General features: G+C 37.0%; 1 protein-coding gene across 1 annotated transcript; it reads left to right on the top strand.

The window, feature by feature from the left end:
* Positions 1-5,427: 5,427 nt before the first annotated feature.
* Positions 5,428-10,151, top strand: LOC110451784 (apolipoprotein D-like). Its single transcript, XM_021499957.1, has 5 exons — positions 5,428-5,566; positions 6,035-6,165; positions 6,425-6,510; positions 8,454-8,549; positions 9,921-10,151. Exons 1-5 carry the CDS (start codon positions 5,465-5,467, stop codon positions 10,055-10,057), a joined length of 552 nt encoding a protein of 183 aa, XP_021355632.1. The 5' UTR covers positions 5,428-5,464; the 3' UTR covers positions 10,058-10,151.
* Positions 10,152-14,080: the final 3,929 nt, after the last annotated feature.

Below are 14,080 nucleotides of genomic sequence, written 5' to 3'. Positions count from 1 at the left end.
TTAAGAGGTTATAAGTGAACCTGAATCGTCTGAGTTGGATGTTAATGACGACGAACAGGGTCAAGAAACCGGCAATATGGCTTGCGTCAATGAAGATCTTACACCAGAATGGTTCGTTTAAGCTCGATTTTTCAATCCTTGGTACAAAATGCATTTAGATATGTAAAGTATTTGACGCATGCCTACCTCAAGTATCCGCCTTTTCCGCACGACATTGCTCCTTACTCTTTTCCTGTTCGGTGTTTCGTAGAGTGCGTCCGTGTATGATTGTACACCTTTGGACAAGATCGCTAATCACATCGCTTCTATGCAACTTTCCGTAAGAACCAAAGGACTCCTAAAGAGCCCTAATGTTCGGGTAAAGTTTTACTCTCTGGCTTCAGTTTATACTATTTGAAGAATAAAAGTTGGAGGCGGATAAATCCGTACAGAACCGTGTATTGTTCGTACAGGTTTTCCGGAAAGTTCGTACACCACATTAAAGCATCGTTATTTATGTTACATCAGACGATATAAACTCGTTATATTGACGTAATAAATGTATATTTTGAAAGTTAACGATAATTGATAAAATCAGAGTGATCTAGACTCGTAACTAACAATAAAAAGGTAAACTATCGATCGCTGAGTAGGCCTGATCGTTGAATTTTTTTCAGGATACTCGATACACGTTGGGTATCTGGCTCATTTGTTATGCCCTGATAGAAGCCACGGGGGCAACAACAGGAGAGTTATACAATGAAAGTAAGCAAGGAAAATTGTTGTTGTTAATTTCTCGAATAAGTGTAAGAAAGGATATAGACTAGTCTCCTAGTATATTTCTTATCCGAGGCTGTGCCCATTAGTCGAAATGTGTTGACCCTGTTACATATAGGGTACACTTTTTTTTTTTACGTGTAGTTGTCCGACTAAACAAAATTGAAATGTTTAGAAAGTTCCACTTCCGAATTTGTGCACACACTTTCGAGAACCGATGTAATGCTATAGCTTAATTTGAAGACTGGTTCTGCTCAAATCCACCAAATACCGCCGATGTAACAGCAGTTAGAAACTAAAAAATATATGTATTTTCGCCATGGACGAGTTCATTACATTTCTATTTTAAGTGTATTAGTATTTTTTTTCAGTCACGACAGGTTTCTATATAGCTAGCTGTGACAAAGACACTTATTATAGGTTGCGGGTCACTTTAGGAAGTTGGAGCAGTTTGAAAGTACATGTATAACCAGTAATGTTTCAGAAAGTGTTAAAACTACAAACGTATCTTGACTACATGGCATAGTAAACAAGCTTCCAGTTTTACAACCGATAGGTCACAATATTCTAGAAAGACAGAAGAAACCAAAAATATATTAAACCTATGTTATTTTATTTTAGTATTTGATAGATTAATATAAATATACTACATAATAATAAGACATGTTCTTTTGTTAGAGAAAGTAAAAGTTGAAATACTAAAATAGCAAAGTTCTAAAATGGGAATTGTTGTGGAACGCGTACGAGTTGGGATTAATAAAATGTTTCATCCCCTTGGGGTGAGATATATAGAATCATTCACCCCCTTGGGGGTGAGATAGAGGAATCTTCCCCCTCGGGTTGAGATTCCCCTATCTCACCCCCAAGGGGGGTGAATGATTCTATATTTCTCCCACACCTGACAGATTTATCTCCCGTTTTGCCGGTGCTAGATTTATCTGTCTCCGCCCTAGGGCTGAGACGGGGGGATTCCCCTATTCATAACAATGGTGTGACGTCACTTCAACAATACAATAACGTCACGTCAACAATCCATCAACAACGCGCCAACCCTGAATTTAGCATGTAACGTTGTCATTACATTGTGTATATGATACACATCGGAAGAACAGGGTAAGAGAAAAAGAATCATTCACCCCCTTGTGGGTAAGATAGAGGAATCTAAACCCTCGGGAAAAGATTCTTCAGTTGCCAAACACTCGGTTTAAGGGGTTGACGTGTGAACCAAACTGCTTGAAACTTCGGTGAATAATCAAAAAGTGTTGGTATCGGTCCCGGATTAATCTCAGACTTTTAGATTGAAAGCCTATCGACGACATCAATCGTGGATCTCTCACTTGTGACGAAGCTGCCTGGTGCAAAATGGTTTTGACAGAGTCTTGTGTGTAAGGTTGGAGAAAATCCCTTTCTCTTTACCTAAATTGTCCATGTTTTCCGCATCTTTTTGTCCTTTGGGAACAGGAACATACTGATTTTCTCTTCATTATTGGAATTACTGTTACAGTTCAGCGCAGCACAATGTACCGTGTTTGTTTACGTTTTCCGGACGACTGCCTCTGAACTGACAGCTTGCGCGCTTTCCGGTCGTCACAAATGACGTCACAGCCAAAGGGAAGTAACTGCGTACATCCTCTGTGCTTCCCAAGGTGTACGATTAAACGGGCCGTTTTCAAATAATAAATTATGCACAAATACGGATTTTTTTTTTTGAAAAAATAGAATGACAACTAATTATAATATGTTTTATTAATATTTTGACACTAAATTTGACGTGTTTTAGCATTTGGTGGTTGTTCACCTTTAAGTGTTGACACTCCTATCATACACTCATACTTAACAGTCGAAATATATACACTTTATCCAACCTCGCTATATACATGTAGCTGACATATAAGCTTGAGGTTTTCTCCATACCTGTACAGGATTTAAGTTCTTTTACATCAACCGAATTAAAGAAATAGTTCCTTTCTGATACAAAAATCGTTACAAGAATAATGTTGTAACGAAATGTCACTTATGACCCTAACAAATTAAGAATAATGAAATATTTTTCACTTTTGACTGCAATTTATGGTTATTAAATTACTAAATTTTTTACCCAAACAATCTGAAATTTTTCACGTAATTGTTGTGTGATGATCACAACAAGGCAACGCTAATGGAATATTTTTTGATGCGGAACATTTTAGCTCCATTAGATATGAAAATAAGTTTTGTTATTTATTATTTAAATCACTTTGGAAGAATATACACTTGAGCACGAATTTTCAGGGGCAATGTGTTACGGGTATGTTGCTTGTAATTTTTTTCAAAACATTAGTTTATTTTCGTATATGACAGCTACTAACCCTAACAGCTTGACAGCACAACAAATTGTTTCAAACGTTTTGATATTATCAGAAAATGGTAATTTTAAAAATCATTTAAATCGGATGGAAACCATTTGTCATGATTACCGTAGTAACATACTCAATGAAGCGTTTGCTTATAGGTACTGTAAGTTATACGTGTATATTACGTAATGAGTTAAAATGACTTTCTTGACTCCAGAAATATTTTTTTAGAAAGCTTTGATACATTTTGTATAAGGGGTTTATTTCTTTATAGGGGTTATGTTATTGTTTTGTTTATTTTGTATAATTACTTATAAACACTTATTGAAGTGCAGACTATATTCCATCCTCGATAATCCGGGAGTTGCGGTCACCTTCTTTCTTTGTACCCATGGAATATGTCAAAGCAAATGTGAAGGCACGCGGCTAGCTATTTGATTAGCCTCGATCGCATGCTGATACCTGTCCTTTGACGATAGCAAAGGAGCGACCCCCGACTTTAAAGCTAGTAAAGTTTACCGTGATGCGACCACAAGATTCGTTTGGTGTACAATCCACAAGGTGACGCACACTGAGCCGCCTTCGATCAGCTATGACATAATAAAGGGGTTAGTCCCAGTTTCCTTTATCCCCGACACCAGACATAGCCAGAGAGCGAAAGTGAGCGTATCGAGGATGACAATACTCTGGTCCTTTATCATTAGAGTATATGTTATCAGCTTTAGATGTATTATCAAGTGTATGGCAAGAGAGCGGTGATAAATGTATATATGGTTTATCACTGTGGGTTCATGTACCTGAAAACAAACATAACCTGAATAATAGGACTTAATCTCATTCGAATATCTTGCTATCAAGTATGTTTGACGTCACAAAATGTACCTGCATGCAAATGGAGAAAGCAATGGTCTACTTTAAACTGCTGCATACTTTTCTGAGGCGACTAATGTAGGCAATTTGTCGATCGATTGTCTAAAAAGTTTGAACTGATTGGGTGATTATCTAGCACGTTTTGTCCAACGTGTTACAGTAAAGTAAGAGGAATTCAATATTAAGGCAAACTCTTGCGTATCGCATCGTCTTCAAACACAACCATGGCATACCTCTCTTGCTGGCGTTAACTACAAAAGAATTTAACGAAAAAAAATAATCTTCTTGACAGTAATACTTCTGCAATAAAAAAAAATGTTTACATGACAGTTTAGTAATCTTTTGCGATTTAAATTTAAAGAAAATGTTTCTTGCTCCTGTTGTTGATCTATACTTGTTAAGCTCCATTGAACAGTGTCTGTTATAGCTGCGGGAATACCAAAGGTGTCTACCTTTCAATGATAAAGCGCGTATTCCGTCTTTGCGTTTTGCAGAGTTATCTTCTCTTGTGAACAGGTATTGATTGTTACGTCATTTGTTTGTGAGATTAACGTCATCAATTTTTGAGAAAACGACGTTATTTTCTCACACAAACCAATGACGTAACAATCAAAACCTGCTCACATGAGAAGATAACTCTGCAATACGCAAAGACGGAATAGAAATGAAAGAGGATTGGGACCACGTGTTGGCCAGTTATATGTTAGAAACGGAGGAGGCACAAAATAGTAATAATTAATTGATGAAAACCATACAAGTCAGCTCTTTATCTGTTATCACATAGTTATATATACAGAACAGCATAAGGGGAATCACTGCAGTCGGACATCACATAAAATACAACATGAATACATTGTATAATGACCAATGACATTAAGACAACTACACTCGAAAACTGATGAAAGCGTTTGTTCGACGCTGGATAAACCATTCACGAATATAGCAAACAGTATATTGCATGCCTTCTACATCTCAAGCAAGTACATGCAAACTTGACGAGTGCAATATTCAATCAAACAGTAAAAAACGTTATGCTATATCATATCCAACGCCATTGATAGTTACTGTATAATAATTGCATCACAGGTACATTGCGTCGTAATCTCTTGTTTTATTTCTATTATTTTATTTGGCATTACAATGAATTCACTTCAAACAGCAGTTCGGGAAAAAACACCCCGTATTTGTTTCGAACGGCATTTGTTTAGTGATGTTATTGTTGTTATGTATATATTGGTAGATTCTTGGACACGTTAAAATGCAAATAAAATGATAAAAATACGGGATCCCTGTCCCAGGGTACCCGTGAGTAACATTACCATACCATCAACAGTATATGATGATGACCATACGTAAATAGCAACCGTAAATATGTAACATTAAAGTCAATAAAGAGATTGCTATCAGATAACTTATCTAGTCAAATTTATCTCGTAGATTACTTATACATCAGTACACATGCACCCATTGTATGATAAACTGACCACTGTAACTCGACTGTGAACATGACGGGTCCACTTCAAGTATTGCTCCTCCTAGGAACCGCTTCTCTCCTCCAGGCATCATGCCCGACTATCCCTATAATAGCCGACTTCGACATTAACCGGGTAAGTCATGATCAGTGACCTGAGAATTTGTTATAGCTTTGTTTGGACCTAAACTGAGGTGTTTGGAGTAATTTCACATGTTTAATTGGTCATGATCATTTTACGAAAAAAAAGACCACCTCCAGCGATGGTACATATGTACCAGTATACTCTTATGAACATCGTTGGGGTGACGTTTTTACCAAAAACTGATCAAAACCACTAAAACTTGTAAAATTACTGTAAAGACCAGTTTTTCTACGGTCCTTTTGGTTCATCCCATCCACAACATCTTCAACATTAACAAAATTACACTCAGCTTTTTACAAAGAAAACTGCAAGAACAATGGTATGGACACCAAACTAAATGATCTGCACGTCTCTGTTTCTTAAGAACCTTCAGAAACGAAGTTTATTTAACTGCAGTTTCTCTTTTTTCAATTTCGTCAATAATCATATGCACCTCAGATTTTTGACATGTATTGACAGTATGCGGGCACTTGGTACGAGTCGGAAAGGTTCGACAATCCATTCGAATGGTACACAAGATGTGTGTCGGACACGTACATTACACGTGAGGATGGCAGTTATACTGTCCTTTACAACAGGATAGGTACATGGTAAGTAAACACACGTGTCCAACACGTACACTACTTCATGGTGAGATGGACGCGTCAATGGCATTGACAACACGAAAGGCACATGCTGAAAGCACAAATAAAAGCAACACATTGAATTCTACTGTATTGTCTTCCTTCTCAAAGTAGCATGTTGATTGTGAACATGTAACATTGCACACAAAGACTTCCTTTAATTAAAAAGAAAAGCCTATAAATGAAAGCATTACTATTGTTATTGTTTATGTTGATAATACTGTAGGACGGGATCGAACAGAACGACGGAGGGCACCCTTGACCTTTTTGATGATGTGCACCCCGGCCAGTTCAGAGCCTCGTTTGCAGGATGTAAGTCGCCTCCAATGCTGGAGTCTTTGTTTTTTTTAACAAAAGTAAAGTTTATTCTGGTTTACGTATATATTACAATGGTGTTTTTAAATGCTTAGTTTTGTGTGCTTATTTATACAAATGCGGAAAACAAATGTATGGATCAGACTCCGTATATTTGCAACAGAATAGATAATACGACTTGTCACTACTGAAATGGCAGTTTGAATACTTTTAAAATAATATTTATAACTCAAACATTGTCACTAATATACTCACAACGCACCGCTGTCGGGATCTGGACTAAAACAGAAGACTTTATTTTCTAAGTTTATTTCATTGGTCAACGCCGTAATCAAATACAGACCATAGCACATTGTTTGCCATGTGATGAAGGACACGCGGCCGGTAAAGTCCGGATTCATAATCCTAACACCTAAGGTCCAGGTCAACGACATATATAGGATAATACCACTATATACGTCTTCCATGTACCACTAGGAAGTTGCCTAATATTTCATAATTTTATTAACAAAAACTAAAACATTTCAGAAATGATACAACTTTATCACAAAAGCCTTTATCACAAAAAAACGTAAATCGTCACAGGGACATAACGAAAATAGCCTAAAATCTGCCTAATTTTATTGAAATCAGCAAACATATTTCTATCATGCCGATTTTGATTTAAACATATTTTTATTTGCATCTAATATACAAAAAGGATTGGGCACAAGTTGTCCAACTTATGTAAAGCCCTTTCCCTATAACATAATGAAATATATACATACAAGATGGCAATTTTTAAATTAATTAATATTTTGAATTAAGTTCAGTTTTACTGACAGAGAGAGAGTGTGAGAGAGAGAGAGAGAGAGAGAGAGAGAGAGAGAGAGGGGGGGGGGGGGGGGGGGGGGGGAGGCTTGAAGATCTTTAATTTGAGATCGTGGTAGTGATCTTCTCCGACACAGACGGCACCAGTAACACTGTCCACTATTCAAAACACTCTGCTTTTCTAATGTTCATCACTTCCCGTGCCTCTGTTGCCATCTCCTTGTAAATTCGATTCCTTCTGGTATGTTCGTTTCACTAGTGCCTTTTGTATCGAGGAAGACCAGAAACACGACTCTGCAACGAGATCCGTCTTTCCTACAGTTACGTTTGTCAGATCGATTCATCAGAGCTCGTATACATGAAACTGTTCTCAAGCTCAAGCATGGATTTTGTGCTCCAACCAACTTTCTTGTAACTTGCTTAAATTATGCCAAACGATCAAAAGGTTAAATGTAAACATTGAAAACAGCATTTGGCTTTAAATCTCTTCAATTTCTTTCCATATCATTGACAAAATAAGATTTCATTATTAATTTTTTAACGAAACAAGAAATTAGGCTTAAGCACAAAATTCATGCTTGAGCATGAGAACAGTTTCATGGGATACGGGCCCTGATGTTTTGAAAAGACATGCCGCGGCAGATTATAATATCAGAATACAAATAGTGAGCGAATGCTTTCTTCTATTACTGTAACAGAATCTTTCCAACAAGTATTCAAAACTTTAAATGCTTGTTTGATTTTAAAGACGGTTATCAAACTAATTCAAGTAATTGAAAGAACGAATGCATTGTAATACCACTGACTAAGATAGCAGACTAAGTATTCCTGAACCATTACGTCTTTATCATTATAAAGAGTGGATATCTCAAACTCACATATATATAATATCCTGGATATATAAACCGGGAAATTTTCGCTCAGGCAAACTTTCGCCCTTCGCCCATGGGTACAATTTTCGCTTAGTTTAATCTCGCCCTTCCCATTTGATAACTATGTATGTCATGATGTTTACTTATATTCGCTGTAATGATAAATTCACTCTCATTACACAGGGCAAAAACGGGTGAAATTAAACGTCAGCGAATGTAACCCTCTATACAGTAATATTGATGTTTCTTTGTTACCAGGGCTACCATCAGGGAACTACTACGTCATAGACACAGACTATGACAACTACTCCATCGTGTACTCGTGTTCTGACGTATATGGATTCACGCACGTTGGTAAGTACCCAGACAAAATTATAATGCACTGAGGCTCATTGAAATAATTTACACTGAATGAACAAATATCGTTGTTGCTGCCTTAATTTGCCATTCCATGTGAAATTATACTACTGTACAGCTGGTAATATTTGCGGAGGATTTAACATCGCTATCTTCGCAGTCACCAAAGATAGCGCGTAATTAATTACACAGAAAATACTCATACCATGAACTATAAACTCCGTAGATATATATTTACAGACACCAAAGAAAAAATATGTTTGCGATTTAACTGTGAAATACTGATGATAGAAGAAAACTTCAATATCGTATTTACACAAATTACCAGTTAGTACATCCCATCATCAAAATACATAAGTATCCCAGTGAGCGGCATCTTTTTACCTAGCCCAACATATACATATATGTATTTGGACAATATGACACACAAAAGACGATAATGGCATATGTTTAGACTATAAAATGAACACTTACAAAATGATAACACAAATTTAAAACTAACTACACATACATAATAATAACACCACATTCCAAGACAATTACGACAGACATTTACATATTTGGCAACTCACTAAACTTTGTGACAAATGATGACATCTATTTCGCGATAGTTAGCTTTCCTTTCCTCAGCAGTTACATTCCGGCCTCCGGTGCGTACTTAATTTACATGTCACAGTCAATCCGCTTATACAGAGCCAGTTCTATGTATTGTATAATAGATAAATCATATCCAGTTGATCAATAAACAATATGTACAGGGTTTTCCACCTGAAACGATTAAATGCACATTAATGAATTGTAGGGTTGTCAGCATGAACTGTTCCAGGTAAAGGGACTACAGTATTTTACATCATACCAGGAATTGTTAGTCGTATCTTAGATCGTTGGTGACCTATAGACTTTCTTTGATTCTTACGACAGAAATAATGACGGATGTCATATGTAGTGCATGAAACGTTTACACTTCCGGAGTAACTGGTCTCTCCTCTAGTTTGAAGAGCTGAGGATGCTTCATTTCTTTCTGTTTCTTGTTTGTGTCCGTTTAATACCTGTTGTCGTTATTCATTTAACGTTAGTGATTTGCATTGTTGTCGTTGGTTGTTGTGGTGTATCGACTTAACGATGTGATACATTGTTTTCCAATTTTGTATTAAATGAAGTTCCATTACAAATAGCTACTTTTAAACGCAATATTGACATTTTACAATTTTCCTGATGTTTTTTTTTATCAAAATCGACACATCACCACCTGTTCAAAACTTCTGCATTACATGATGTAGTTGACAAATCCAAATTCAATGTACTAATTCTGTTGTTTAGTGCGGGATATATCTATGTTGTATTATCATAACATGTTTACTATTTCAGAACTGGCTTGGATTATGTCCAGAGAGAGAAATGGTGTGACCCGCCGCCAGAGGTCAAAGTTGTACAGCCGATTATCAAGTCTGGGGATCGACACTACTCAGTTCATCGAGTCCGACCAGACCGGATGTGACGCATAATCACGTGGTTTACATCCCACGGCGTTGAAGTTCAATTATTCCTACAAATGTCACTGTAGATCACTTCTGTGTATTTCCCTTTGGAAATATACACAAATATAGATATAGTAAAGCATCGTATCGGTTGTTATTTTATGATTTGCGAATTCATGATCGTATTAACGTCTTTTCAATACCATATGTCAGCATGATGACAAAACATTTCCCAACAACAAATCTGTAATTAGAAATGAAACGGAAATGTTCTTTTATGTATTTGACATGAGGTTGACATATTAAAATACAAATTCACATGATACGTCGTTTATACTAGCACTGAATTGAAATCAAATATATTTTCAAGATCACAGACCTATAGCAAGAGTTCATTCGAAATAGTTTGTGCTGTGTGTGTACATTAAAATTTAAAGAAGATACATGTAGGTAGCTTCAAATATTGCAAATAATGTAGAATCTACATTACTGTTTAACAGTGCATATGCTTCAATCTAGAATTTGTAAACAAATCTAAATTGTAATCTGAGTGGAGGTGAACAAACAATATATTCTTTCGTGCGTTTAGGGATCGTTAGAGAGTGCGGTCCCTGTACTTTAGATGTTGACAAATAGTGATATGTCTCGAGAGTTTCACTTCAGTCTGATAAATAAAATCAAAAGTTATAACACATCGTCAACGAATAATGTCATCCAAACTTTTAAAATTCGATACGAGCAGACAACTAGAAATCGTGAGAGATAAAAATGATATTCATAGACACCGTGAGTCTACACACAGAGGAGACGACAAAAGGGACTTCGGTAGGGTATATAAAAACATTCTCTACATCGAATGTGGTATCGGTAATTGTGACATCCATGATCCTCTAGCGGAAGTATCGAGATGATCAACAATCTAAGACACGTAGACTAACGAAGTGAACGGGTACTCAATACGGATAGCTATTTATTTCTCGTAGTTTGAAAGCAGGTGGTCAATATTTCAGATTTAGATTGAAGCATCTCGGGTAAAACAAACTCCAACGTTAAACCCTCGGGTACATATGTAACGCCCTAGATAGCAACAGCTATATTTATACACTGATCGTACGATTATCTTTACCAGTCATTTTGCAAAAAAAATCGTATGTGCATGTTTATTCTATTTTAGTTCAGGGTCATTTTCAATGGTGATATTATCAGTTTGAAATTCAAAACATACATTTTTTATTATGTTAGATCTTAACACTTCATAGTGGTTCTCTCTTCGGGCACTAGGGAGATGTCCTCGATATAACCCCACTCCAGGTGCGCCCCGCAGGCCGTGTCGTCGATATAACTCTACTCCAAGTACCTGCCGAGTAGTTGTACAAAATGTGATCAACTTAATGAGTTGTTCACTTAACAGCTTTGCATCTCAATTTTTACCGGTTATAAAAATATTGTTATGTTTCCCATCTCCATACGATTAGTGTTATAAAGAAGACATGAAGGTTTACTTTTCATTAGAATATTTGATAAAAAAAATTGCAGGTATACAGCGTTTTTAACGTATTCAAGCTGACAATACTTTGAACAAAAAGTAACACGTAAATTTTTTATTACAGGTATATTTACGGGTATTTCTAACTTGACAACCTACATGAAGTTGTAAAAAATTAATGTGTCGTATGTAGGTTGGGGAATGATATTTAATTTTAAATAGAATAAATCTATTCTCATTGTAATTGCTTTTTAAGTTCCCTGGCATACACAAGGAATCCGGGACTGTTTCCGTAGGCAGTTTTTCATTACTGTTTATTGCACAAAAGTGATGGATCTATAAGTGTTAATGAAAATTGAAGAGAAAGTCAAGTAGTTTTGATTAAATGTGTTTATGTCCAGCAATTGTATGTACGGTTGGGTTGATGATCTCCACCTTGACCATAATTAGATCAAAGAAACACACACATGCTAACAGAATCAGCCCTGAAGGCATGATGCGAATGGACCAAATCCTAGAAACATGGATGTTGTTTTCTGACAATGTCCGATATAGCTATAATTTGTTTCAGGGTAAGGATTTTAAATGTTTTCAAGTTATGATCAATATCCCTACCAGTGCACACTCGCCCCATGGCAAATTGTGGTTGCACTAATATATATATATACATTTGTCTAATCATGTCGACCAGAGGTATAAATGGTTATAAGATGGGAAATCGTTTTGAAGTTATGATCAAATTTCCCTCATTCTCTCTTCTGTCCCCAGAGCCCAAGAGCAAAATTTGACAAATCCCTTTCTTCCCACAGAAAAAGAAAGACTTAAGAGGTTAACCTCTATGCGGTCTCGTCCCTCAACACCTAGAGAAGCCACACACTTCGTTTTTAAAAAGCCCATGAAGTCCCTTTGCCCTAAAGTTGTTCCTGAACGAAATTGCGCAATACCCCTTTAATCTTACAGAAGAAGAAGGATTAAATAGGTTAACTTTATTTCTTATTTGGCCTCGCCCCTCACCCTCAAGGAAGGCTACACACTTCGTTTATAAAAATAAGTCCCACTGTGATAAGATTGTTCCTGGAGAAAATTTGACACAACCCCTGTAATCCTACAGGAGAAGGATTTCAAAGGTTTACTACTATTTCTGCTATTTGGCCCCGCCTCTCGCCCCTTAAGGGGCGACACCCGTTGCTAAAGTTGCTCAGAGCAAATTAAGACAAATTTTCTTCATTCTTCCATGATACGGATTTACCCGGTTTACCACTATTTCCGCTATTTGGCCCCATCCCTCTGCCCTCGTCAATGGGTAGCGGGTCGGGACCTTCCACTTATACAAAATTGATTAACCTTGTCAAAAGTTTGCTCCAGAACAAATTCTGATAAAATTTCTTTATTCCTACTGACGAAAAAGGGTCTTGAGTTCTGTTGCTTCTACTAGCCCCGCCTTTCTGGCCCCGGAGAGACCACACCCTCCATTCATACAAAATTGAGTTCCGTCGGCCAATCATTGCTTCAGTCCAAAATCAGCCAAAGCCATTTACCATTCAGGAGTAGTGGGAAAAGATGATGGACGGGCGACGGACACCGCGACACGGCACAATCTAGCATTGCATTTTGGGACAGCTAATGTGTTTCTAGTGTTATTAACGACCTTTTAATTATATGATATCGATATGTCATTACAGCCAATAAGTAGATCGCTTATCTAGTCAAATCTAACTTTTATATTACTTGTACATCAGAACATATGCACCCACCAATGGTTGATTACCTGACCACTGTAACTCGACAATATAAATGACGGGTCCACTTCAAGTATTGCTCCTCCTAGGAACCGCTTCACTCCTCCAGGCATCATGCCCGACTAACCCAATAATAACTCTTCGATGTTATTTGTACAAAGTTATGCTAAAATAATACACTGTTAGTTCCCATTGTAATATCGACAGTCTGACAACAAATTCAAATTTACCATGTTGCCAGTATAATTAATTCTTCTTCGGATTAAGCTGAACTATCCATGAAATTCAAGGATGATTCGAGTAAACTAGTCTGATGTCTTTGGTGAAGATAAAGGAATCACGATGTAGTGTAACGGTAAAGTTGACTGGCTTTGATACCAGGTGTTGATCACTTGTAATCTTCGAAGGACAGTAATCAGCCAAACGACGGGTCAGGCTGATAATTTGCTTGAATCTAATCAAATTGCTAACCGGGTGCCATCGTTTTTGTCATGACAAAGGCCATTCCAGGGGTACAGAGAACGTAGTAAGCGTAACCCCTGGAATTTTCAGGATTACGAGACCATCGACTTTCCCATAAAATTGTGAATGGGGCTTGTGGCTATACCTGTAGGTCACTCTTGACTGCAACAAATAATAAGACCAAATAAAAAAGCAATGAAAAGTGTACATCAATATTTTCAAGAACTCAGTTTGTTCGGGAACCACCGCTGATTGGAACAACCTTCCTGAAATCTAGTCAAAACACCTGACATCAAAATCTTTAGAGCTCTATATTCTCAACAACTTAAATCCTAATCGCACTCCTCCAACCCCGGAGTTACT

Source organism: Mizuhopecten yessoensis, unplaced genomic scaffold (assembly GCF_002113885.1).
Source record: "Mizuhopecten yessoensis strain PY_sf001 unplaced genomic scaffold, ASM211388v2 scaffold6169, whole genome shotgun sequence".
NCBI lineage: Eukaryota > Metazoa > Mollusca > Bivalvia > Pectinida > Pectinidae > Mizuhopecten > Mizuhopecten yessoensis.
This window is presented reverse-complemented; position numbering and strand designations above follow the sequence as displayed.

Excerpts from the sequence above, each read along its gene's own strand:
- LOC110451784 (XM_021499957.1), top strand. The coding sequence starts at position 5,465 with ATGACGGGTCCACTTCAAGTATTGCTCCTCCTAGGAACCGCTTCTCTC. Across the intron at positions 6,166-6,424 it reads TACAACAGGATAGGTACATG|GACGGGATCGAACAGAACGA; the intron begins GTAAGTAAACAC and ends ATAATACTGTAG. Across the intron at positions 6,511-8,453 it reads CAGAGCCTCGTTTGCAGGAT|GGCTACCATCAGGGAACTAC; the intron begins GTAAGTCGCCTC and ends CTTTGTTACCAG.